General features: G+C 26.5%; 1 protein-coding gene across 3 annotated transcripts in view; it reads right to left on the minus strand.

The window, feature by feature from the left end:
• Positions 1 to 20540, minus strand: part of LOC145832750 (uncharacterized) — a 33097-nt gene extending 12557 nt beyond the window's left edge. For all 3 annotated transcript variants that reach the window (XR_014369733.1, XM_082940088.1, XM_082940086.1), the window contains exons 1-10: positions 20403 to 20540; positions 17832 to 17960; positions 13027 to 13087; positions 11682 to 12585; positions 11247 to 11349; positions 3765 to 3911; positions 3439 to 3527; positions 3222 to 3274; positions 771 to 885; positions 573 to 640 (exon numbers count right to left, since the gene is read on the minus strand). Coding sequence is in view for 2 of the 3 variants with exons in the window: in XM_082940088.1 (XP_082796214.1) it covers positions 573 to 640; positions 771 to 885; positions 3222 to 3274; positions 3439 to 3527; positions 3765 to 3911; positions 11247 to 11349; positions 11682 to 12585; positions 13027 to 13087; positions 17832 to 17960; positions 20403 to 20522 (1789 nt within the window). In the remaining variant the exon portion in view is untranslated. The remainder of the gene's footprint in view (positions 1 to 572; positions 641 to 770; positions 886 to 3221; positions 3275 to 3438; positions 3528 to 3764; positions 3912 to 11246; positions 11350 to 11681; positions 12586 to 13026; positions 13088 to 17831; positions 17961 to 20402) is intronic.
• Between the last annotated feature and the right edge of the window lie 4562 nt (positions 20541 to 25102).

Raw genomic sequence — 25102 nt, forward strand, 5'->3', positions numbered from 1 at the left:
TGGCCTCCTCCAAGAAGATTTCTTAAAAAACTACCATCAATTAAACATAAGACTTTATCATCGAGTATCTAGTATAAGTTTTAAGTTATGGTCTCATGGCCCCATTGTGGCCCCTTTACTACTTACGGTTCCTTTGGCCCCCAAGGGGCCATATGGCCCACTTTGAAAACCCTAACTTTACTTGCTATTTATAAAGAATAAAATACTTATGTAGTGTTACAACTATTTTTTACATTTGAAAAAACATTATTTCGGTACATCTTTTAAAAAATTTTCTTTAATTAATATTTAATAAAAAAAACTATCTTCATTTTGATTATATAACTTTGGTTTTGTTATTTATAATTAAATGGGTTGTTAGATTTTATTATTGAAGTATCATATTATTTTAAGTATGTGTACGTTGTACATGTATAAGTAAAAAACCCTAGTTATAATCTGCAAAAACGTAAAAATAATATTTAAATTAATAATATTGTTCTTTAGTAAAAACTTTATATGTAAGTACGTTTTTCAATTAAAAAATAGTAATGAAATAAAAGCTTTAAAAAATAAGAACAAATTAAACAAACCATGTTGACCTTTTACAGTTTCTCTAGTAGTTCCTCTGTTAGAGTCATGTCCTCTTACTCTTTGGTTGCTATATTTTAAACTTTTAAGAAAATAATGCTAGATAACGTAATAAACAAAAACATATTGACTAACAAGTCGTATAGTATATTATGCTTAGAATATTATATATACATATATCAAATTTAGAAACAACTAACTTATAACGGCCTCTTGGTGATTTCCTACGATCGACATCACGATTTCTTCTATCAATGTCACGCGCTCTTCGGTCAATATCACGAGCACCACCCCTTCTGTCAACATCCCTGCGTTCTATATATTTAATATACCTTAAGTTATATACTTCAGTTAAGGATGAAATTTAAACAAATAAATAAAATTGTTTTAAATAAAACTTCAACTTACAAATATTTATTTAAAATTATGGAAAAAATTGATAGAACTACTGAAAAGCTTGAACCTACTTTAAGGGCATAGGGGTTGAAGCACTTCTTTTTAAATTTAGTTTTATCTTTTACATAATTAGATATCTACCTGTGACTTTATTTTTTAATTCAAAGTAACTTTTGATGTATAAGCGATCAAAGTTAGACCACTCAATAGATTCCTTAAAGAAGGCGCAAACTAAAAGGGCATAAATTGGCTATAACACTAAAAATCTATCTCCTCCTTCAGTTTTTGAGTAGTTGTTGTAAAACTTTTTTTAAGTTATCTTTAATAACTTTAAAATAACTTGTAGTAAACAGATTTTTAATTTTTTGTAAAAAAAAAAGTTATAAAACATAAACAAACAAAAAAGATTTATTTTTCATAAATTTTTTGTATGATACTTTTTCAAAAATCTGCTTCCTACAAGTTGTTTGTAATACTAATAGTACATTTCCTGACAATTTGAATTAAATTGCTTTAAAAATGAAGGAGGAGATAGGTTTTTAGTGAATTTTTTAAAGTTCCGAAAAATTGCCCTTGAAAATTTTAAATTCCAAACGGTTGTATCAGATTTTTTACAAAACTTGCTATATCTCGAAAGTTGATTGATTTTTTTTTGTCCTGTAAAAACTATCTTATAATATATACTCTAAGCTTGAAAACAAGAGCCAATATTTATTTTTTTAAAGTTGGGCTTCTCTAAGCCCTTAAATAAAACTGTTAAATATTTTTTTACAAAGTTCAGGGTTTCCAAAGGTTTTTTGTAAATTTCTTCCAGGTTTCTTAATTTCTCCCCGGTTTTAAGAAAAAGATATTTGGTTTGTTTTTAATATAAAACTAAACTTAAGAAGAAAAAACTGTACTAAATAGTAAAACAACATAGAAAAGATACTATAAAGCTACTTTAAATGTGTTTTTTAACCAAAAAATGAGACAAAATAATTTTGTCTTTCGGATAGATTTTTTGTACTTAATCGACATTTCATTATTTAATATTTTTAATTTCTTTAAAATTACAGGTTTTCTAGTGTTTTTTGTTCGAAATTCCAGGTTTTTTTTTTAATTTCTTAAATTTCAGGTTTTTCTTGCCTAGATTGTCCAATTCAAGGTTTTTCCAGGATCCCAGTTTATTTTTGCAAGCTTGTAAATTACTAAATAAACGCTCCAAATAACACTTGAAAAATGTAAGTGAACATTAACAGACAAATTTTAGTTTCCAAATTAAAATTTTGGATTCTGACTTTACATGTGAAAAATTATAAAACGTAAACTTAAATTTACAAAATAATATTCATAAAAAAAACACAAATTTTAATATATCATTACTGGTGAAAAGCTTAAATCTTCTTTAAATGAAACTAGGAAAGAAATTTGTTAATAAGCTATTTTAGAACATATTTTTCTTAATGAAATTTTAATAAAATTTATTTTATACAACTGTTATACATGTTATTATGTTATGTACTTATATGTTATGTATTATATTGTATTATTATGTTATGTATTAAATATGTAATGTGTTTATATTGTTGGCTTCGTGTACAGGGTTGCCACAGATCGAGCTGAAAAAAATTCCTGATTTTTATAAATCAAATTCTTATTTGAAACCGATTCAAAAATACACAAACAAAGACTTGAAACTATGTTAAGTTTTCAACCTTAGTTTTATACAGGTTTCAATCGTTCTTTTGCTGGATTTAACTAAATAACTTCCATTGCACTATTTGAACCAATCTATGTATGATCGATGTATTTACAATAAACAGCTCTATCAGCAAAATACTTTTACCTCTACCACATAGTAAATACACACGTGAGACCATATAATATTTATATTTATTTCAAAAATTCAATTAGACACTGAAAAAATTATGAATTAGGAAACCAAAATTTAAAAATATAACATTAGCAGAACACAATTTTTGGTGTTGATAAACTTTCTTATTAGGAGCATGTTTATATCTAATTTTTCGACTTTTCTTTTATTTTCAAAAGCCCCTTTTTTTTCTGGACTTTTTTATTTTTTTTTTGTTTTTCCAGATTTTTTCTTGACTGCGTATTTTAAAAAAACAGTTAAACTGATATCTATATCAAGGCAGCATGTAACGATTGGAATATATAGAAAAGATTAAAAGAGAAATAAAACGTAATACTTAACTTGTTTACAAACTTCTGATGAATATCAAAACATTATTTCTGAACAAAAAAAAACCACTCACCCATTGTAGAACTTTTAAAGCGGTTAGATTCTGAGGATCTACGAGGAGATCTTCTGCAAATAGTTTATAAAACAATAAGTTTTACAAATACCGAATGAAGTCATGGTAAGCAAACTATGATAAACAACTAAAATGTATTTTTTTTACATATTGTTACTATAATGATTTAAGGCAAAGCAATATAAAATTTTGAAACTAAATTGAAAAATTATATTACCTTGGATCGCTCCTACGACTTTCAATTTTTCGATCACTATGACCTTGCACATGTTTGTCATCAGGGCTTAACTTATTTCTATCAGGTTTCTGTGTATTTTGGTGGTAAATAAGAATAAAAAATTCAGAGATATATTTAATTTTATTCTACTTATTATAACTTTAGCCTAGATTTGAGCGCCTAAAATTTAATTTATAAACCTCTAATTAAACAATTTATACAAAAATAAAGTTATTAATTTAAAACTATTACTTTTTATAATCAAAAAGATATAACAAACTATTAAAAACTACTGATAAACATAATCCATATATTCATTTGCTTACCATTTTAACAATGATGGTACTTCCATCAACTTCTGTTTTATTTAAGCTTTTGATCGCGTTTTCAACATCTTTATAAGACTCCATTCTTACCGTTCCAAAGCATTCGTTTGGTTTTGAAGCGCTTGTAACTATTCTTACACTTCGTACCTATTTATAGGTTACATTTTTTTAAACAGCTATTTTAGTCAACTCACTTTCAGTACTGGAACAAAATTGTAATCTACAAAGTATGATTAATCAAGATAATTAATAGCTAGTAATTATTTAAAGTCAAGATTGTTATAATTTATACAATAGTTTTATATCAATTATAACAAAAACTTTCTCGGGAACATTTAGTTTTTTTAATATATAAATTTAACGGCACAGGGAGGTCCACCATTATATTACAAGTTGATTCTATTTTGTAGACTTTAATCTGAGCTTTAAGACAGTTTTAACGGCTTAACAAAATTCAAAGTAACTTTTGAGATACAAGCCATCAAAGTGGGTGACCTCAATACCTTCCTTATAGAAAGCGCAAACCAAAAACTCGAAAAATTACTATTTCACTAAAAATCTATCTTCTCCTTATTGTTTTTACAAATGTTTGTCAAATTTTAACAGTAATCCATAACTAGAACTTTAATCGATTGAATACAGGAACTTTTTTATTTAAGATTTTTTTTTTAATGTATTGAAAAAAATCTACTTTTTTTTATTTTGTTTTTATCTTTGTTTCTTCAATATTTTTAAAATCGCAAGATATAAAGTCTTTTAACTATAAGTAATGTTTTCTGAAAATTTGAGGTCTGTAACTCGAAAAATGAAGGAGAAGAAATAAATTTAATGAATTTTTAATCTCCAAGAAAATTGCGGTCCGTACTTTTGTATTGGAAACTTTCTACAGAAATTTCTAAATCTCAAACACAAATTAGTGTTTTTATATTCTATAAAAACTGGCTTGTAGTTTATACTTTAAGCTTTCATATATGAGCTAATGTTATTTTTTCTAAATAAATGTTGAGGCTTCCTCCTTCCTATGCCGTTATTCTTTAAAAAAGTTATAATCTGATTAGTTTTTAAAAATCTCACTATTTTTAATAAAATAATTATTATCTGATCATAAAGTTTTACTATCACATGGTTTAAATTTTGTACCTACCCAAGTGGAATAACAATCTGAAAGACAATAAATGGTTAAGATTTATGAAACATATTAGAACGGTTGAGTGGCAAAATGTCTTCAACAATAATGATAATGAAACAACCTTAAAACAGCAAATTTATTTACCAACTAATTTAAAATACAAAAGTACAATCGACCTTTGAATGTACAACTTGACGACAAAATTAAAACTTATTGTAATATGGCTAAAAGTAAACTAATAAATTTAGAAGAACAAGTAAATAAACAATATTTCAAAAAAAATAATTTGAATCCAAAACTTAGAACTGCTTTATATGATTTAAATACAAAAGTGAAAAATAAAGAAATAGTGATTTGTAAATCAGACAAAGACGGAAAGTTGATTGTTCTAAACCATGATGATTACAAACTTATAATGAATCGCGAACTTAAAACGTTTGAAAAGATCGACACATTAAACTCAAATTACATTGAAAAACATTTTGAAAATATACGTAATAAAGTTAAAGATTTAATGATTAATTTACACAATCTAAATTGCATAGATGAAAATATCCTAAAACACACATTCGGAATAACATTTAAAAACGGAGTCTACACTAAAATCAAAGGTACATTAGCAAAAAGTTTTCAACGTAATGACCAAGCCTACGCCTACCCATTATTTAAAACTCACAAACTGGAAAGTTCTAAAATAGGCAAAACAAGAGTTCTTGACATACCCGTACGCCTAGTACAGTCTGCAGATAAAATAACCACTACAAAAGTAACCACCTTTTTAGAATCAATTTTTAAACCGATTTCAAAAAATGTTGTCAATATAATGTTAATGAATATTGCAAGGATAATAAAACGTATTTAGAAGAATTAGCTAACTGGAAAAATAACTTAAGCAACACAAAAAATAGAGATGAAACTCTTTACTTAGTAGTTGCAGACGTTCAAGGTTTGTACCCTAACTTGTGTCGAGAACTAATTAAAGCAAGTAATCCAAATGCTCTCCAAAAATGCACAAATTACACCAAAGAAATCAGAAAAATCCTGATCGACCTCACAATTTTCTGTCTTGAAAATATTGTAGTAAAAAACGGCAATTCCTTCTACAAACAATCCAAAGGAATTATAACTGGTGACAACAACTCAGTGTCAATTGCAAATATTGCACTACACCACGTTATAATGCCTATTGCAACTACAATTAAAACTACAAAACTCTTCAAACGCTACATTGATGATATTGTCTTTTTGTCTGAGACATTAGATGTTACAGATAATGTTAAAAGACAATTGAAATGTGCGTTTGAAGAACACAATCTTAAGCTAGTTTTCAGACAAATATCTACAAAAAATGATGGTGACGAACTTGAGTTTTTAGATGTCAACCACGTCATTGACAAGACAGAAATAAGCAGGTTTTATGTAAAAAACTACGTAAAACCAACAGCAAAATTTTGTGTATTTGTAAACGAAAAATCACACCATCCACGCTCCATTTACAAATCAATTGTATTCGGAGAGTCAATAAGACTAAGAAGATTGTGCGAACGTGACAATGATTATTTAAAAGCAATAAAGTCTTTAAAAGATAAATGTTTAAAATCTTGCTTCTGTAAGGCTTTAGTTGAGTATATGATTAATATCACAGTAGAATGGAAAGATCGGTTTGGACCTCCAATGAAGAAGGCAAGAGAAATTAAAGATAATATAAGTGTTTGGACGACAAACTTTCCGAAACTATTAAAACTCACTAAGAAAGAAAGAGAACTAAACCCGAATGTTTTAGTGGCATATAAACGTCCACAAACAATTGCGTCACTATTAACAAACTATCAGATCCAAGCCCATGAAAATAGTGCTACAATTGGTGGATCTCACTCTTGTGGAAAATGCTTACTATGCAACCGAGGGGGAGTAGGCGGAATGGTGAAAAAAACTAACTTAATAGAATCAAAAAGTGGTAAAACAATTGAATTAAGAAAGAATTTAAATTGCAAAAATTTGGGATTTATGCGGCAAAGTGCAATGTATGTGGTGAGCACTATGTGGGACAGACAATTACGTCTTTTTTTCAAAGATGGCGCTCTCACAGACATAACTGGAAGAACATGACCACCAGCGAGACAAATGATCGAGCTGCAATTAAACTTCACTACACCAACAAGCATCCAACATCGAACAAAACCTTTGAAGACTTTTTACAGACTCAACAAGCAACCATACGGACTTAGATTATTTAGAGAGTTAATGGGTTTATTTATTACAAGCAAGTATAAACATAAATAAAACAATACTGCCTTTTTATAGATATTAGCAAACTTATACAATCAATAATGTTTAGTAATCGGTTTTTAACAAGATAGTTTCACTAAGAATAATTTTTGTTTCACAATAGTTTTTAACCGTTTGTTTATTTGATAAAAAGTTTACCTTAAAAAACAATATATTAGAAAAAATAATTTGCTGCTGAAACAAGTTAATTTAATTCTTTATATAATTTTTGTATTATTATCTTACTTAGATTTTAATTTTGTTTCAAAATAGTTATTTTTATTCATGGATAAAACTATTTCTTTAAGATAAGAAGTTTGTAAGATACTGCTTCTTATTAATATAGGTTTTTGTAATTACTTTAAGTATTGTTTGAGAAAAGTTTATATTTTTTTTAATATTTCGCCGATAGCAGTAATCGTTTATTAACAATAACTTACATCAAACATTTATTTACTAAGATAGGTTTTAATTTAAAGTTTGTATCGGTTAAGTGTTTGTTTTTATACGCATTTCATTTTAATTTACTTTTACATACAAAAATATCATTACAATGTAAAAAATCGTCTAGCTTTTAAAATTTTAGTTTTATACACAGTTTTGAACTACTACGTCATAATATATTTTTGAACTTTTATTTATTTTGTTGCATGAATGTGTTTAGTTCTACTAGTTTTAAAGTTCACTGATGAAGGACTGTTGTCCGAAATTAATTTGAACAAAATGTTGCAATAAACTGGTAGATCTTTAAACCACCGTTTATTTATTTATTTTTTGTAACTACTGATGCAGGGAAAAAAATCACTAGTAAAAACAATTGACTTGTGTCCTGGAACAATTTGCGAATTATTTATAAATCTTGTTAGTTTTAATAAGAAACTACAAGAGGAGAAATAATGAATTTATTATTTCAAGAATTTATTTTACAAACTAAGTTTCGGTCAAAGACCTCGTCAGTGCTTAAATATCTAATAAATAAATAAACAAATAAACAAACAAACAAATAAATAAAGAAACTAAATATCATAATCATGTAATGCCAATTTTTTTTGGAAATTATCGTTTGGCACCAACTATAAACTTACAGTTGCAGATTATGTACTTATCATTAATGTAAAAAAGTAAAAAGTCTGAGGGTAATAATAATGCTATCAATATACAAAGCACATATAAATTACACTATAATTAGTACTGTGGGTACAAAACCATACAGAGTTGTCACTTACACCTGTTAATAATAAATTTAATTTAGACCAGATCAGGATTCTTTTAATTTTATTTAAAACAAGCCAATCATCTCTTTAAAACCATTTCATATTTATAAAAGTAAACTTTAAACTGTTCTGTATATTTAGTATAAAAACATCAGTAGTTTCCATACTAAAAGGGCAATTAGGGGCGCAATGTTGGCCCTTTAGCAAATATTTCACGTAATTATATAAGTAAGAAAAATATATTCAATTAATTAGCTATATGCGGGCAGTATCTTCCCTTTAGAAAACTGTTGAAAAAGTTGTGAAAAAAAAGTTTATATATAAACCAAAAACTATAACAAAAACCTTAGTACCATAAATAAGATAAGGCAATTAAATAATTTTAGTCTAGTCTTCTACAGTCGATACTATCCAAAAACAAGCTTTAATGTAAACTATAGAACTAATACTGAAAATTTGATTTTATTTATTTACATATATAGCTTTGTTTTAATACTAAATTATGAAGAACATACACTCTTAAAAGAATTATTTTTTCGTTAAAACAGTAGTAACTAAAGAAATATATTAGTTAGAACTTAAAAAGTATTAGTTTCAAGTTTATTTCATTATAAAAATGAAATATAAAAACTTGTTTGTTTTAAAAATGCTCAAAACTTTAGATAAATTCTGAATTATAACAACATAATTATAACAAATATAGTAAATATACCAATGACTTGTTTATTTTTCCGAAAATTCCGTTAAACGTAAATCTGCCTAAAATATAAGACAGTTATTAATATATCAAATTAAAAGTATCGACCGTGCTTAAATGAATTTACATGTAGAAGTTACACTCCGTGATTAAGTGTCACTATGTGCCAAAGTTTCATTCAGTGCTAAAGTATTGACGCTGTGCTATTCTGACACCTACTTAGAATTTTTGTAATATTTTAATTTTGTAAAACTTTATTGAGCTGAAAACTCGCAAACTCTAAACTTTAAAAGCATCTTATTGTACGTTTGTGGCACATAAATGAGCTTTTTTTAAATTTTGTTTAGCAAGAAAAATTTAGTTTTTTTGAAAACTTCTTCATTGACTATTAATGTTAATTGAAAAGTTTTCGATCTTTTGTTAACTCTGAGACGAAACTAAATATTTTATTTTATAGGTTTAAAAAGTATATGAAAAAAGCTAAAAATAGTAGACAAAATAAACAACACTTTAATTTTTTCTAAACAAATTTTCAAACTTTGGAATGCGTAAATAAGGTATTTTACTTTTTATTTCACAAGCGGGTTTGAGGAGTTTTGTGTTATTTAAGAAATTCGGTACGTTTTAAAGGGATAAGATGTAGGCGTTTCGTTGTCTTAAATTCCCTAACTAAACTGAAATCTAATAATCATTAGATACAATTATGGTTATTAGTCATGTTATCGTTCATTTATTTTAATTGTTTTATTATATATTGTTTTTTTTATATGATGTTCTTTTCATTTAATCTTTACACATTTTGGTTAGTTTTAAATAAATATTTATATCTTACTCGCATTTGATGATGCAAGACGATAGCTTTAACTAAGGGCATGCAGATAACAACATTCTCTTTCTTTTTTTTTTTCTTTTCTTACCACGTAAGTGCACCAGTGCTTTTCAACTAGATAAATATTTTAATATAGAGTACTTAAAACTCTTGAGAGAATTTTGAAAAGCAATATAACAGGGTGGCCATTGGTTTTTGGGAAATTTCTTCCAGGTTTTCTGAATTTCTTCTACGTTTTTGAAAGTACACTTTTTTGGGTCTAATTTTAGTTTAAAGTTTAATTTAAGGTAAATAACTATGTTAAATAGTATAAAAACATTTTTTTAAATACTGTAAAGCTGCTTTTAAATGCGTTTTTTGTTAAAAAAAATTATGACCATGACAAAAAAATTATAGCTGTTCTGTATGATAGATTTTTCGTGTCAAAATAAAAATTTGACTACTTAACATGTATAAATAGTTTAAAATTCCAGGTTTTTCCAGTTTTTTTAGCCCTAATTTTCAAATTCCAGGTTTTTCCAGGATTACATCCTGATTCTAGGCACTGCACGTTTAACTTAAAAAAATAAGTTAATATATTTAACACTGAAAAACATATTCTATAACTACTAATATTAATAAAGCGGTTACAATTACCATGGATCTTGTAAGACAACCAAATACAAGATATTGTTGTTAAAACCTCGATACCTACAAAATAAAAGCTTATCTGATAAAACTAAAAAACAATTGATAAATTAAACTTAAATAGCTAAAACATAACATAACTCTTCAACTTTTAAAAAAGTTTTATTTTAACAAAAATTATACAATTAACTACTGCGTTTTTTCCGCATTCTTTTAATAAAACAAAACAAGTACATTTGTTATTCTGTTTAAAATGGTAGCTTTAAAAGTTAAACTATTTATTCGAATGTTTTAAAACTCAATTGGTTAGGATGATTGGTGTACTTTGACTGAATAAGATGTCATTAATAATTTATCTATTTTCTACAAAATATTAGTTGTTTTAATCTTAAACCTGACCTAGCTTTGTATGAAAAAAATTCAATCTAATTAACATATAGATCGAGTTTTCAAGTCAGTTAATTTTTTCTGCGGAATTTTGAAGAACCTCATTAAATGTAGATTTTATAAATAAAATCAACAGAGTAAGTAAATTTATGCTAATAATAGCATTTAAACTATTATGTCTAGATACTTGGATAACTGTAGTAAAAATGGGTTTAGGTTAGTAACAAAATAGAAGCTTATATTTTTTGTTTAGAGTTGTGCACTGTTAATATTTTTATTTTAAATATCTATAATTAGCACTATTTTAATCTTTTTATATCATTCAACTAACAACTCCGTGTTTCTTGAAAAGCTGTTTCAATGTAGACGCTTTGGTTTTATTGGAAACACCAGAAATCCACAAAGTTTTACTATCCTCTTCAATGGTCTTTTTCCTAATTTATATACACCATAAGTAAAGGAAAATTAAATAGTATCTTTTTAATAGTAATAAAAATACACAAAAACTAGGAACTTGACTACTAATAAAAATGTAATCTATTTTGGAAAATTAACTTAAATTATATTATTTCTTTTGCTTTTATTTCTTGTATAAGATTTTGTTTAAAAATAAAAAAGTATGAATTGAAGCTTGTTAGTGATTTCTTCAATTTTCAAAATCATGATTTAATGGGGAATTGATAAAATCAAATAATGATTGGTTTTCTTTTCATAAATCTTGCCTTTATTTGATAAAACTTTCTCAAGTGCTTGATTTGTAACAAACCTTGGCTGACCAGGGTTATTAGTAGCTGGTTTTTGAGATTCAGATAGGGGAATTCTACTATAAGCTTCTTTTGTTTTTGTAGTACTTGCATTATTTTCACCATTGTCGAAATCGTAGTCCAGATCATCTAAAGCATCTTCACCTCCACTAAGTTCAACCATATCACTATCATGGAACTGGTCAATATCTTTGCTGTCTAAATTGTTATTTTTTCGATCATCTATTTCATGATCATGCTTTAAAATTACTTCTTGTTTTTCTTGATCCAACTTTGTAACAAAAGCTATGCCTCTATTATTAGCAAGTTCTACCATACCATCTGAAATTTTTTCCTGATCTTCTAGTTTTTCACATAGTAACTGACTATTATCTTTAACAAGATCAAGACCAACAGACATGGTCTTAATTTGATTATCCTGTTCTAAAACTTTATCTACATCTTTGTCTTTTGTACTCTTTTCTACAGGGGTTATTTCTTCTTTATCAGAACAAAAATTAGACAAGCTTGTTTTTGGTATTTTTGTCTTTGTTTTAAAAAGTTGTTGATCACAAATTATTTTGTCTGGCAAATTATCTCCAAAATTCTTATTACTATTATTAGCTTCTGCGTGAAAAATAGAATTAGTTTCAACATCATCGTCATCTAAACTCTGAAACTGAACTGTTTTAGAAGTTTCTTTACTATTTACTAGTTGTAGAATTTTTTCATCGACTTCAATATCTAAAAATCCTTCTTCATTTGAACTAACATCTTTAAGACCATAACTATCAACCATTTCAACTTCGTTTGTACCGCTGTGAGAACCTGACAGCGATTTTTCCTCGATATTTTTTTCATGTTCGATAATTTCTTCTTTGAAACTGCAATCTTCAATTTTTTCTTCAACTTCTACTGTAATATTTCCTGATAATATTTTTTTTTATTAAGTAAATATACATTTCACGTAAAAACTTAAACACACTTAGTCTTTAACTACAAATTCATGTATTACAGTAATGAAATTCTTTTTTATTCTATCTGAAAACTAAACTTTGTCGACTATAGAATGATTAGTCCAGAGAAATAAATCCAAGTTTAAACTTCCATTATACGTGCTCAAGTTTTATATAAAGTTCTTCTTAATTTTTTTTTCAATTTGACTGAATTTGATGATTCAAAATTGATTAAATACTTAAAAGTAAATAATTTGGTTTTTATCTTTCTTTTTCTTACTTAGTTAAATAATAAATTCTCATAAGGACAAAAATATACTAAAACTTAAAAAAAAATCTTTTCTCATCAATATTATAAAAAAAAGTAAAGTAATGATACTTTTGTTATCATTTAAAATATAGAAAATAAAACCTCTTTTTTCCTTTTCATTGGATTCTGTATCAGTATTGGAAATTTGAACAGCCGATTCATTCTATAAAGCAGATATGTAATTATTTTTATGCATGTAGTCAAAAACACAAGTTTAATTTAATAATACTCAGTTGCTGTTGATTTGCAGCCGATTCAATCTATAAAGCAGATATGTAATTATTTTTAAGCATGTAGTCAAAAACACAAGTTTAATTTAATAATACTCAGTTGCTGTTGATGATTTCAAAAGTTCAACTGGCTGTGTAGCTTTTTTTTTTTGAATCTTAAAAAAAATAATGATTATCAATTAACTAATCAACTTTACATTAATAAATAAAATTTCAATTAATATTAATCAAAGTTTAAACATACATACATAAATTGTTAATATAGCATAAGTGTCAAATTTAAAAACATAAAGGTATTGTATTCATTGCAGCTTTATATTTGTAGGAGTAGGGAGTACAGCACATTTTTTTGGTAATATTGTAACATTCTTTCAAGTCCATATGATTTGGATGTGTTTTTGCTTCATTAAGAAGAAGATGAAAAAAAAACTTTTTTTAAACTACACTTTGAAAAATTTTAACGGGAAACTAATTACTTTAAAATAACTTACTATATGTAAAAAGTGAAAAGTTCTCCTTTTTATAGTTTGGAGTGTGCTAAAAACTATAAAAAGGAGAACTTTTCAGTCTTAGTGAGAGCGGAAAACTCTTTTCAGCTACATATTCTTGAAGCCTTATGCATTCAATCTTTAAGGCCCAGTTTATGTAAGCAGAAAAAGTTTGTATACCAGACTAGACTTTTTAAATCCTTATATTAGTAATTTTAAGGTAATTAGTTTCCCGTTAAAATTTTTAAGTGTAGATTTATTTTCACTCTTATCGCTGGTTTATTTTAGTTTGATTTTAATCTAACGAGTTTTATTAGTACAGCAAAGTTCTATAGTATAAGCTTTTAGTTAGTTCTAACATTCGATTATTGCGTCATTTTATATTTTAAAACTTTATTATACACTCTACAGTATAATTTTATTTCAACTTCAATTCAATTTAACTTAGTAAGATACAATTTCTGATGAGCCTTACTAAAGTACTCAAACAAATTAAACAAAAATGAATTGTGTTTTTTTTTAATTAATTTAACTGTTTTACATTGCTATTTGTTAAAATTAGGTGTTTTAATATCATAATAATATAAATAAGATAACTGAACTGTATAAAATAAAAACACTATTATAATAAATTTCTAAATACCTAATTCCGAGGTTGTTATATATGTTACAGTTTAAACGAGAGGGTAAAGATTCATTTTTTAGATTTATTTTTATACAAATAAATAAGCTACTAGTTGCTTTTTATCGTTCTTTATTTCAAAGTAACTTTTAAAATACAAGCAATTGAAGTTTAAAAGTTTCATAGCTTAATTATAAAAGGAGAAAACTGACTATTTACTAAAAATTTATTCATTCCTACATTTTTTGAACAGATGTTTTCGAAGTTTATCATTCTAACCTTTTTAGAAATTAAAAAAAAAAATTGGAATAAAAGTTCTAATTTTTAACTATTTTTTGAAAAAGTTAATAACTATAACTACTTCATTATTAGTCAGTAATCATACAACAACAATTTAGTTTATCAAATCGTCTTAGAATGTCGAAAGAATTTCTTCTTTGACATGGTTTTATATTTATAAGGACATTCTTTTGTAATTGTTTTTTATTTTGAACATAGATTTTCTATTTACGGTGTACGAATCAATAACCAAAAGGTTCTTTGGTACACCAAGTCCTTAGACCAAACAATTTGTGCGCTTTTCTTTTATCGTTTATTGACAATAATTAAATAATTCAAAAATTTCTAATACATTTATTTACAGGCAAACTTTTTCAAAAAAAAAAATTTTATTACTTTGTTTAGTTGAGTCATTTTGGTGAAACTTATTTATAATTATGTTATTTTATACGGTGAGAACTGTTAAGGTTTAAATTTTTAATTATCATCATTACAACTGTATAGTCAGCAAACACTAATTATAGTTCTTAAAAATTAGTATTTCTGTATCTATATTTCTGTTGAAAAAAAACAACCTTTTTAAATTTATCAATAGGATCATTTTTAAGTATTAGAGATTTCTATCTCAAAAAACAACGAAGTAGATAATATTTAAACCCTGGAGAAAATTGATAACAAAATTTGTAATAAGTCGGATATTTATTTGAAATATTTACAAAATTGATTATTACCAGAAGTTAGTCCATAAATTATTTTACCAAACCTATTATTAATACTATTAAGCTTGATTTCACAGCCAGTGTTAAGGGCATAGGAGGGGTAATCACTTTTTTTCTAAGCTAGTCTTAACTTTTATATACAAACAAAGCTATCAGTTGTTTTTAACGATTTTTTAAAATCCTAAGTAACTTTTGAGATATTAGTGATTCAAGATGGAAAGTTTAATAGGTTCTTTATGGGAGGTGCAAAACAAAAATCTATTTCCACCTGTAGTTTTTGAAAAACTGTTTTAAATCTTTTTTAGTTTAATCTTCTAAAAATTTTGTAGGAGACAGATTTTTTTTGTTGAATAAATTTTTATAAAAAATTAACAAAAAGAAAGGTATTTTTCTAATTTTAGTCATAAAATTAAACTTTTTTTTTAAACCTACTTTTAAAGTTGTTTTAATATTTTAAATAAAACTTCCTAAAAATTTTAAGTAAAAACTAAACAGCTTATAATTAATAAAGAATTTTTTTTTTGAATTTTTCAAAGCTCTGAGAAAATCTGCCATGATTTTTTTTTATTGTATCTTTAGTTGTATCTGATATTTTACAAAACTGATTATATCTCAAAATGTTATTGAAATTTTTCTGTTCTATAAATTAGTATTCTACTATACTAATACAATCTAAGCTTCCAAATAGGAGCCAGTGTTCTTTACTTTTTAAATGTTGGATCCCCCTAAGCCTTTAATTTAAGTAATATAAATGTTGGATCTTCCTTACAGTTTTAAGACAAACATAATTACTTTTTCGCATAAAATAAATGCTAGATAGTAACCTCTACAAAACAATAATATATTTTATATTCAATTTAGTATTTGTTAAAAAACTAATAGTAAAATACTAGTTTTAAGTCAAAATGTTAAGCTTACCTCTACATGAATAACAAATATCTCAAGTTAATTTTAATTACATTACTCTTTAAGGCAAAACAAATTTAGCATGTGCTTAGTTAAAAATTTCAAAATTATTTTTGCCAAATTTAAAAACCAGCAGGGTTGCCACTCTTTGAGTCAAAAAATCTTCCCTGAGTGACCAGAAACTTCCCTGAGTAACCTTAAATTTCCCTGATTTTTTTTTTTAATTTTTAAAAACTTTATTATTTATTAAAAAATTACAATTTTAATTATAAGAATATTGAAGGACTAGCCGCAAGGCTAAAAAAATTCTGAAATAAGCACTTAAAAATAAAATAAATTAACTTTTTTTAAAAATATTGAATCTGGATTAACTAAATCTCATTCTAGATATAGAAAAAATTCTTGCTGAGATTTTTTTAAAATCTTAAAATTTCCACAAAATTTTTAGAAAAAACCAAAACTGCTATGAGTTTCCCTAATTAAAAAAGAGAATCAAAATTCGCTGAGTTTCCCTGAGATTTTCTATAACTTGAAAATTCCCTGAGTTTCCCTGAATTCCCTGAGTGTGTGGCAAGCCTGAACCAGTGTGCATAAAATTTACTTTAGTGTGCACAATAAAACCTATGATATGAAAAATGATACTTAAGGTAAATACATACGTAACCTGTCTTTTTCTATTTTTCTATCTATATATTTAATAGTTATTATTATGTTCTGCAATTATAAAGACAACTTAATCATTAAAAAGTGTTTTTGAGTAGAAAAAATTAATTTAACCAGCCAGAACAAAACTTTTTTTAAATTAGATTCAGTGTGATCCAAGAGAATTTTTTAGTTTAGTTTAACTAAGTAATGCAGCCAGCTTAAGTCTACATCAAACAAATTTAGTTCAAAAAATGAAAAGGTTGCCACATTTGGACCACCCACTACATAAGTTGTCCAACCATAAAGTAGCAATTTTTAAATATATATAAAAAGGTGATTGATTAAAGAACAAAAATCATTAAATTTAAAGCATTAAAAAAATATTGTGCCATAAAAAGAAGGATGATCAGTAAATGAACATTTGTTTATAAACAAAGTTAACGAAAGTGTATGCCTATAAAATTTTATAATCTTATAAAATAAAAAACTTGAAGGAATGTATATTTTGTTTTGCTCTTGGTTGTTTAAGCAAATGCACATATAAACTAGTGATCTACAAAACATCTAAATCAGATCAGACCAGATTCAATTAATCAAATATAAAAAGAAAACATTTTGTTTACTGATTTTCAACTTTTAAAGACTTAAAATTTGATTTTATCAAAATCCCTTCAAATCGCCTCGCATTAACTGGAATAAATTTTGTTGTAAATGGATATTTTTAGCTCAGCTTGAAGAACTAAATGAGCTAGGATCTTGGTTTTTTACCCACAATTTTTCAAAGATAAATTGCATTTTCTTTTTGCTACTTACATTAGCCGTCCCACTGTGAGGCTTTTAAATAAACACTTGTTTAGGATTTTTTATATATCTGCATTAGATGTTGTCAAACAGCTCTTTATAAAATTTTATTGAGAGAAAAATATTATAAAATATAAGTGATTAAATTTATTTGAAAAAATAGAATAACATACTAATATATTTGAACATAACAAATTTTACTTTAAACATTACTTACATTCGCTTCAGTAACTTCAAATTCTGATAAGCTTTGTTGAGAGATTATTAGTTGTTTCAACTTTTGAGATGGCGAAGAACAAGAGCCGAAATGTATTAAACCACTCTCATTTCCTTCCTTTTTAAGCAGCTAAATATAATTGTCAAATACTTAGTAAATTGTTTAGATGTCAATAAATTGACCATCTCAATTAAACTAATAGATAACAATAAATTCTAAGAACATTCTAAAATATTTTATGAAGTGTGTACATGTGTTATAATTATTTACTAGTGTTTCCCCTATAAGCTATAGCAATTGCTATCTTCTAAAGGATGCAGGTGCTAGAAATACTGTGTGGGTTTTTTGTTTTTAATGTGATAAATAACTTTTCAGTTTACTTCAAACTTAATTTTGTTACTCTCCAGTTTCCAGATGTATTTTAAAAGTTATGTCTCATTTTCCTTATAAGTAACTGTTAAAGTTATATCATCATTTTTTGAATGTTTTACCTGTTGATCCAAAATAGTTTTATGATTCATTTGCTGAGCTGATTGTTCCTTTATACATGGCGTTCTTAACCAAGCATCTACTATTAAGGGGCTCTTATTTAAGGTTATTCATTATTCAACACTTGCAAAGTGTCTTGTTTTCATTATTGTTATTTGTTTTTACGTATAACAGTTATGTTTTTGGATTAATTTTAATATTATTCATGCAACTGTAAGATGTTTTTTAACTGATTCTACTTATTTTTTGTTTAGTTTGAAATTTTTGTCTATTATCTGTTAATATTTTTTTTAATTTTGGTTTTTACGCAATGACAGTACTGTGGGTTGAAATTTTTTTTCTTGTTTGAGGTGGTTTCTTTTTCTCTTGTATGTCTTGTTCATTTGTGTATTTAAGTTTGTGTTTGAAACAAAAGTTTTATAATACTTTTTGGTATCTGGTTATTGATTAGTTTAAGGGCATAGGGGGGGGGTAAACACCCTTTTTTGGTTTTTGATCTTATTTTATATAGCTTTTACTAAGCTACAAGATGCTTTTTACAGATTCAAAAAATTAAAAGTAATTTTTGAGATATAGCCGTTCAAAGTTGGAGGCAAATTATAGGTGGTTTTCTTCTAATAAAAATTTTATTTTTCAAAATTAAAAAAAAAATCCTGCATTCAATCTTTTTTAAATTTAATAATACACTTTCTGTTAAAATTTGAAGAAGATTGCTAAAAAATAAAGATTTGCATTATTTGAAGCAGTTAAAAATGTCTGATACCTCAGATTAAGCTTTATAAAATAAAATTAAGGGCATAGGGGGTCCACCTCAATGTTTACAAGTTAATCTTATTTTAAAGAGTTTTATCTGAGCTATCACACATTTTTAACTGCTTGAAAAAATTCAAAGTATTTTTTGATATATGAGCAATCACAGCCCGTGACCTCAATAGGTTCCTAATGGAAGGCGCAAACTAAAAACGCGAAAAAAGATCATTCCACTAAAAATCTATTTCCTCCTTCATTTTTTAAGCAATCTTCTTCAAAATTTTACAAAAAGTGCATAATTAAATTTTAAAAAGATTAAATAAAGGAATTATTTAAAAAATTTTAAATATTTTTTTTTAACTTACAACTTTTGTTTTTTTTTGTCAAAATTTTTATTTTTAAATATTTTTAAAATTACAACATTCAAAGTCTTTTAAACTATAAAAGGAACGTTTTCTGAAAGTTTGATGTCACTAGCTCAAAAAATGAAGGAGACGATAAGTTTTTAGTAATTTTTTGATCCGAGAAATTGACGTAAAAAATTTGCGATCCATACATTTGTATTGGAAACTTTTTTATAAAAATTAAAATATCTCAAAATCTAAATATAATTTTTTAATTTTATAAAAACTGGCTTGTAGTTTGTACTTCAAGCTTTCATACAAGATCAAATGTTATTATTAATAAACAAAAATGTCGGACCCTCCCCTATGCCCTTAACTTGTAAAAATCTAGGTTGACTCCTTAATCAATATATTTTAACACAACTTATCAGTTAGTGAAACCGTATTAAATATTTATATATTTACTTAACTTTATCTACATGAATTAGGGTTGCCAAATGTTTTTGGAAAATTTTCTCCAGGTTTTGAAAAGTACATACTTTTGGGTCTACTTTTAATTTAAAGTTAGTTTTAAGGTAAGAAACTCTGTTAAATGGTATAAAAACATTGAAAAGATAGTCTAAGGCTATTTTGATGTGTTTTTTGATTGAAAAAATTATGATACAAAAACTTTTTATTTATATGATTTATTTTTTGAAAATTAAAATTTTACTACTGAAAATGTTTTAATTGTTAAAAATTCCAGGTTTTTCCAGGTTTCAAAATTTTTTGGCATACCTGATAAGAGTACAGGACGGAGGTCTGCCTTGTTATTAATAAGTTGGTCATATTTCTGTAAGGTTTTATCTAAACTATCATATAATGTTTACTGATTAACCAAGTTTTAAGTAAGTTTTGAGATATAAGCCATGAGTTCAATACGTTCCTAGTGGCCTTCTATATGCCCTAAAGTAAAACATTTTGCTTAAGTCAATTAAACTTAACTCACTTCCAGCAATCTTTGGACTAAGACAGATTTTAATCCTTTTGTATCAGCATCTCGTTTGGAAAGTTCTGTTCTCAGTTCAACAACTTTTAGTTCAGAAACTTTTTTTTCACATTTATCCATTATTCTATCTTATTTTTTATGAAATCTATAAAATAAACAATTGAAACATACAGATGTAAGCTAAAAAACCTAAAAACAATAATATGGTTATTATCATTCTTATAAGAAGTTAGAATTGTATCATATTTATCAATTAGTTTATTATTTTTATCTGGCAAAAATTAAAAGTTAGTTAACTATTTATTATACATGGGATACCTAATATATTAATTTAACAATTTTTTAAGAATTTGAATTGTTGGATATTAAAATGTTCGAATTTAAGTTGACGTTAATCTTTTAAAGCTACTTCAAATGTGCTTTTAAAAAAAAAAACTATTGCTAACTTATTTTTTGTATGATGAATTTTTCAGATCTGATTTTTAAAATTTCTTTACTTTACACTTAAGTATTAAAAGTTCAAGGTTTTACCAAATTTTTTTTCAAAATTTCTCAACATCAAGGTTCAACCGTTTTTACCTATATTGTCAATATTAAAGTTTTTCTAGTTCTGTAGGTGTTTTTGCAGCCCAGTTATATGTTAATGTTACTGTACTTTTTTGTCGATTATTAACTTTATTTATATAGAATAGAACTGTTCAAAATATAGTTTTAATTGTTTGCTAACAAAAGATCCTATAGAATAGAACTTGATGTTTTACAGTCATTGTTCTATTTTATTTAGTGTACAGTTTATAATGAAAACCACATACTATGGACAGTATTTAACAACATGCAGGAAAAGTGTTCTAGTAAATCAATACAATAGTTTAGATTAAATAGATTTTATGAGTGGTTTTCAAAAGGCAGAATTTATTTTCTGTCAACATAAAAAAATAAAGCATTTAAATTTTTATTTCTGAATATAAATGTAGTGGTTAAAGTACACTAAAAACAGGGTTGCCAATCTTTGAATCAAAAATCTTCCCTGAGTGACCAGAAACTTCTTTGAGTTTTTTTCAAATCCTTAAAAATGTTATTAATCTTTGAAAAATTACAATGTTAATTCTAAGAATATTGATAAACTAGCCGCAAGGGCAACTTGAAACTGGATTAACTAAATCTCATTTTAGATCTTAAAAAAGAAATTCCTGAGATTTATTTAAAAATCATAAAATTTCCTTAAGGTTTTTAGAAAAAACTAAAACTGCCTTGAGTTTCCCTGAGTTAAAAAAAATAAGAGTCTAAATTCCTTAAGTTTCCCTGAGATTTTCTAAAACTTGAAAACTCCCCGAGTTTCCCTGAGTATGTGACAACCCTGTATAAAACTAAAATATATTAGAAATACTAAATTTATACATATAGAATATTTTTCTGATTATGCATCACTTGATGAAACCTTAAACAAAAATTGAAGCAAAAATTACTTAAATTTTAACAACACTTAATAAACAAAATATATCCTAATAACTTCTAACCCAGGGTTTCCCAAAGTTAGCCAATGACAGAAATTTAGGAGGCCATGAGCAGCAGATGGGCCAGAGGGGAGCCATTAGATTATAATTTGAAACTTACACTAAATATTCTGGATTAGATAATGAAGAGCAAAAAAAAGTCTTAAACGTTTTTAATGGTAGTTTTTTGAGTAAACTTGCTGGAGGGGGCCATAGCTTTTTTTATTTCTTTAAAAGGGGCCTTTAAATAAAAATTTGGGAAATCCTGATCTAACCAAACAATAGGCAGTGTTGCCAATTTTTGAGTAAAAAACTATCCTGAGTGACTTTAAAGTAGTGATGTACCGGACCCACAATTTCGGGTCCGGCCGGACCCGGATCCGGACTTTTTTTTTAAGTTAGAATCCGGCTGGAACCGGACCCGGACTTTTTTTTCAAATTAGAATCCGGCTGGACCGGATCCGGACTTTTTTTTCAAATTAGAATCCGGCCGGATCCGGATATCAGACAAAAATGGCAATATCCGGCCGGACCCGGACCCGGATAGTGAGTCCGCTACATCACTAGTTTAAACTAGCCCGAGTCAGAATGAGGTTTTAAAAACTGAAAAAAAAGAACTTTAATCTAATAATAAGTAAAACAGCTAGCCACAAGGTTTACAAATTTAGGTGTTATTTACAATTAAAAATCTGAAATCAAGTTCTTGAACAAAATACACTAGAAAATTACCAAATATTGAAAACTGGATCAGCTCAAACTCATTCAAAATTTAAAAAAAAAACTAGCCTGAGTTGCCACTGTTTAAGTCAATAAAACTAGCTAGAGTGAATATAAACAAGCCTGAGTCAGAATGAGTTTTTTAAAAACTAAAAAATTACTTTAATCTAATAATCAGTAGAACAGCTAGCATAGGGTTGACAATTTAGTAGTTAAGTTATGGACTGATTGTGGTACACTTAACTTATTAGTACTACCCATCATAGTTAAATCCTACCTTATTTAATTAATATCTAACAAATACTAAATTCTAACTGAGACTACTTTCTATAATCAGACACGACAGTTTTGAGTGATGAATCTTTTATACAAAACACAAAAAGAAATACTAGCATATACAAAATTATAAATTACTTTGGTAACACTTTAAAACTGGAAGCTATTTAAATCTATATAAAAAGACTTTAAACAATAAACTAAAAATTAAATAAAAATTTTAGTAAAGAAGAAACTGTAAAATCTTTAATAAACTATTAAACTATAAACCTGGCTTAAATATGTAAACAATTAAACACCAGTTGAAATATTCACTTTTAAAACAAAACACTACTTACAATAATCATTAACAAAAAAGTTCAAGATACTTTGTTGCTTCAAGCTGCACACCAAACTAACTTACTGCTTACATATAAACTGCCTGTCATGTTCTGATGTTTTGTTGCATCAGTATTTAGTTTTAAACATTTCGTCATATGATTCTCATTGGCTCGTACATTCAACCATATTAACTCTAAATATTCTCTGAGCTCAACTTTAAACAATAAATAATGCAAGTATTCATTTTAAAGTTTTCAATTTTACAATATATGTAAAGAGTTGCATTTTATGAAATGTTTATTTCATGATTTAAATGTAAACAAATGTAAATTAGTCATGTGTACAAAATGAGCCAATCACGGTAGGTGTTTAATTTTAACTGACGAAAATGACTCTTATTAATTTACTCAGGGTTTGTTTTTGAAAAAAATACTTTTCAGTATGCTTTTTTTTACTAACTAGATCCGGGTCCGGCCGGATATCTTTTAGGATCCGGCCGGACCCGGATCCGGACTTTTTTTTTCAAATTAGGATCCGGCCAGAACCGGATCCGGACTTTTTTTTCAAATTAGAATCCGGCCGGAACCGGATCCGGACTTTTTTTTCAAATTAGAGTCCGGCCGGATCCGAATATCAGACAAAAATGGCAATATCCGGATAGTGAGTCCGGTACATCACTACTTTAAAGTGACTTGAGTCAACCTGAGTTTTTTTCAAACTCTGGCTCCAATTACTTATACCTCATGTTCATTTTTCTTCTTAATAATTATAAGGAAGGTTGTGTTATAGGTAGGGAGTAGAGCACATTCTTTTGGTCATATTGTAAAATTCATAGGAGTCCATGCGATTTGGATGTGTTTTTGCTTCATTAAAAAAAATCTGAAAAAAAAATTTGCAAAAAAAAGGTTTACCACCCCAAAAATCACATATTTTTGATATTTTGACTTATACAGAAACAAAATCACTTATACGTGTCCTGACTTATAATTTATATCTTAAATGAAAGCTTATACTTATTGAAATAGATTTAAAGACATATTAAAGGCTTTTGATGTATTATGATGTCATAATCACCTTAAATAGGCAAAATTTGTCTGTAAAAATTAACTTTTGGAAAATTAAAAAGCATAGCTTGTTAGTAATTTTTATTAAAAAAATTTTTTATTGTAAGACAAAACTTTTCAAGTACACTTACTTTTAAAATTTAGGTGATGTGGTATGTTTATTAGCAGGATATTTGATGTCATAGTTCAATTAGCTTTAAGTGTTTAAAACACCCTTAAATAATTATTCAATCAGCATTACAACAAATTAACTAAATATTAGAAAACTCAGATTTATTATATATAGGCAAGGTAATGTGTATGGCATTCAACATCAAGTTAAAATCAGGGTTCGTGCGCGAAATTCCTTTTCATTTAGCCTGACAGAGACCTATTTAGCCTGACATTTTTTCAAAGTAGAAAAAATCACCTTCAGAAGGCATTTTGGGTATCGGAGGGTCTTAATTAGCAAATTAACGCAATAAAAGTATTCACAAACACTATTTTTGAAGAAAATTAAAATTTAAAGAAATTATTTTCAACATCTATCAATTGCTTACCCAGCAACTTGAATATTTTTAAACTGGTCATTATAATTTCTGCTTCAATGAATTCATACCTTTATTAAATTTTGGGGCTTAGTTACATCCACCGCTTATCACCCATATACAGGGTTAGTGTCAACTAGTACTTGAATTAGTCAATTATAAGTTACATGACTGGACCAGAAGCTTTTATTAAAACAGAAATGTGAATAAGTCTGTAAAAGAAAAACAAAATGTAATTAAACACATCTCTCAAAAACTTTATGTTATCATTTAAGCATCTTAATTTTTAAAATAACTAATTA

Source organism: Thalia democratica, chromosome 3 (assembly GCF_965202585.1).
Source record: "Thalia democratica chromosome 3, ktThaDemo2.hap1.1, whole genome shotgun sequence".
NCBI classification, from domain to species: Eukaryota; Metazoa; Chordata; class Thaliacea; order Salpida; family Salpidae; genus Thalia; species Thalia democratica.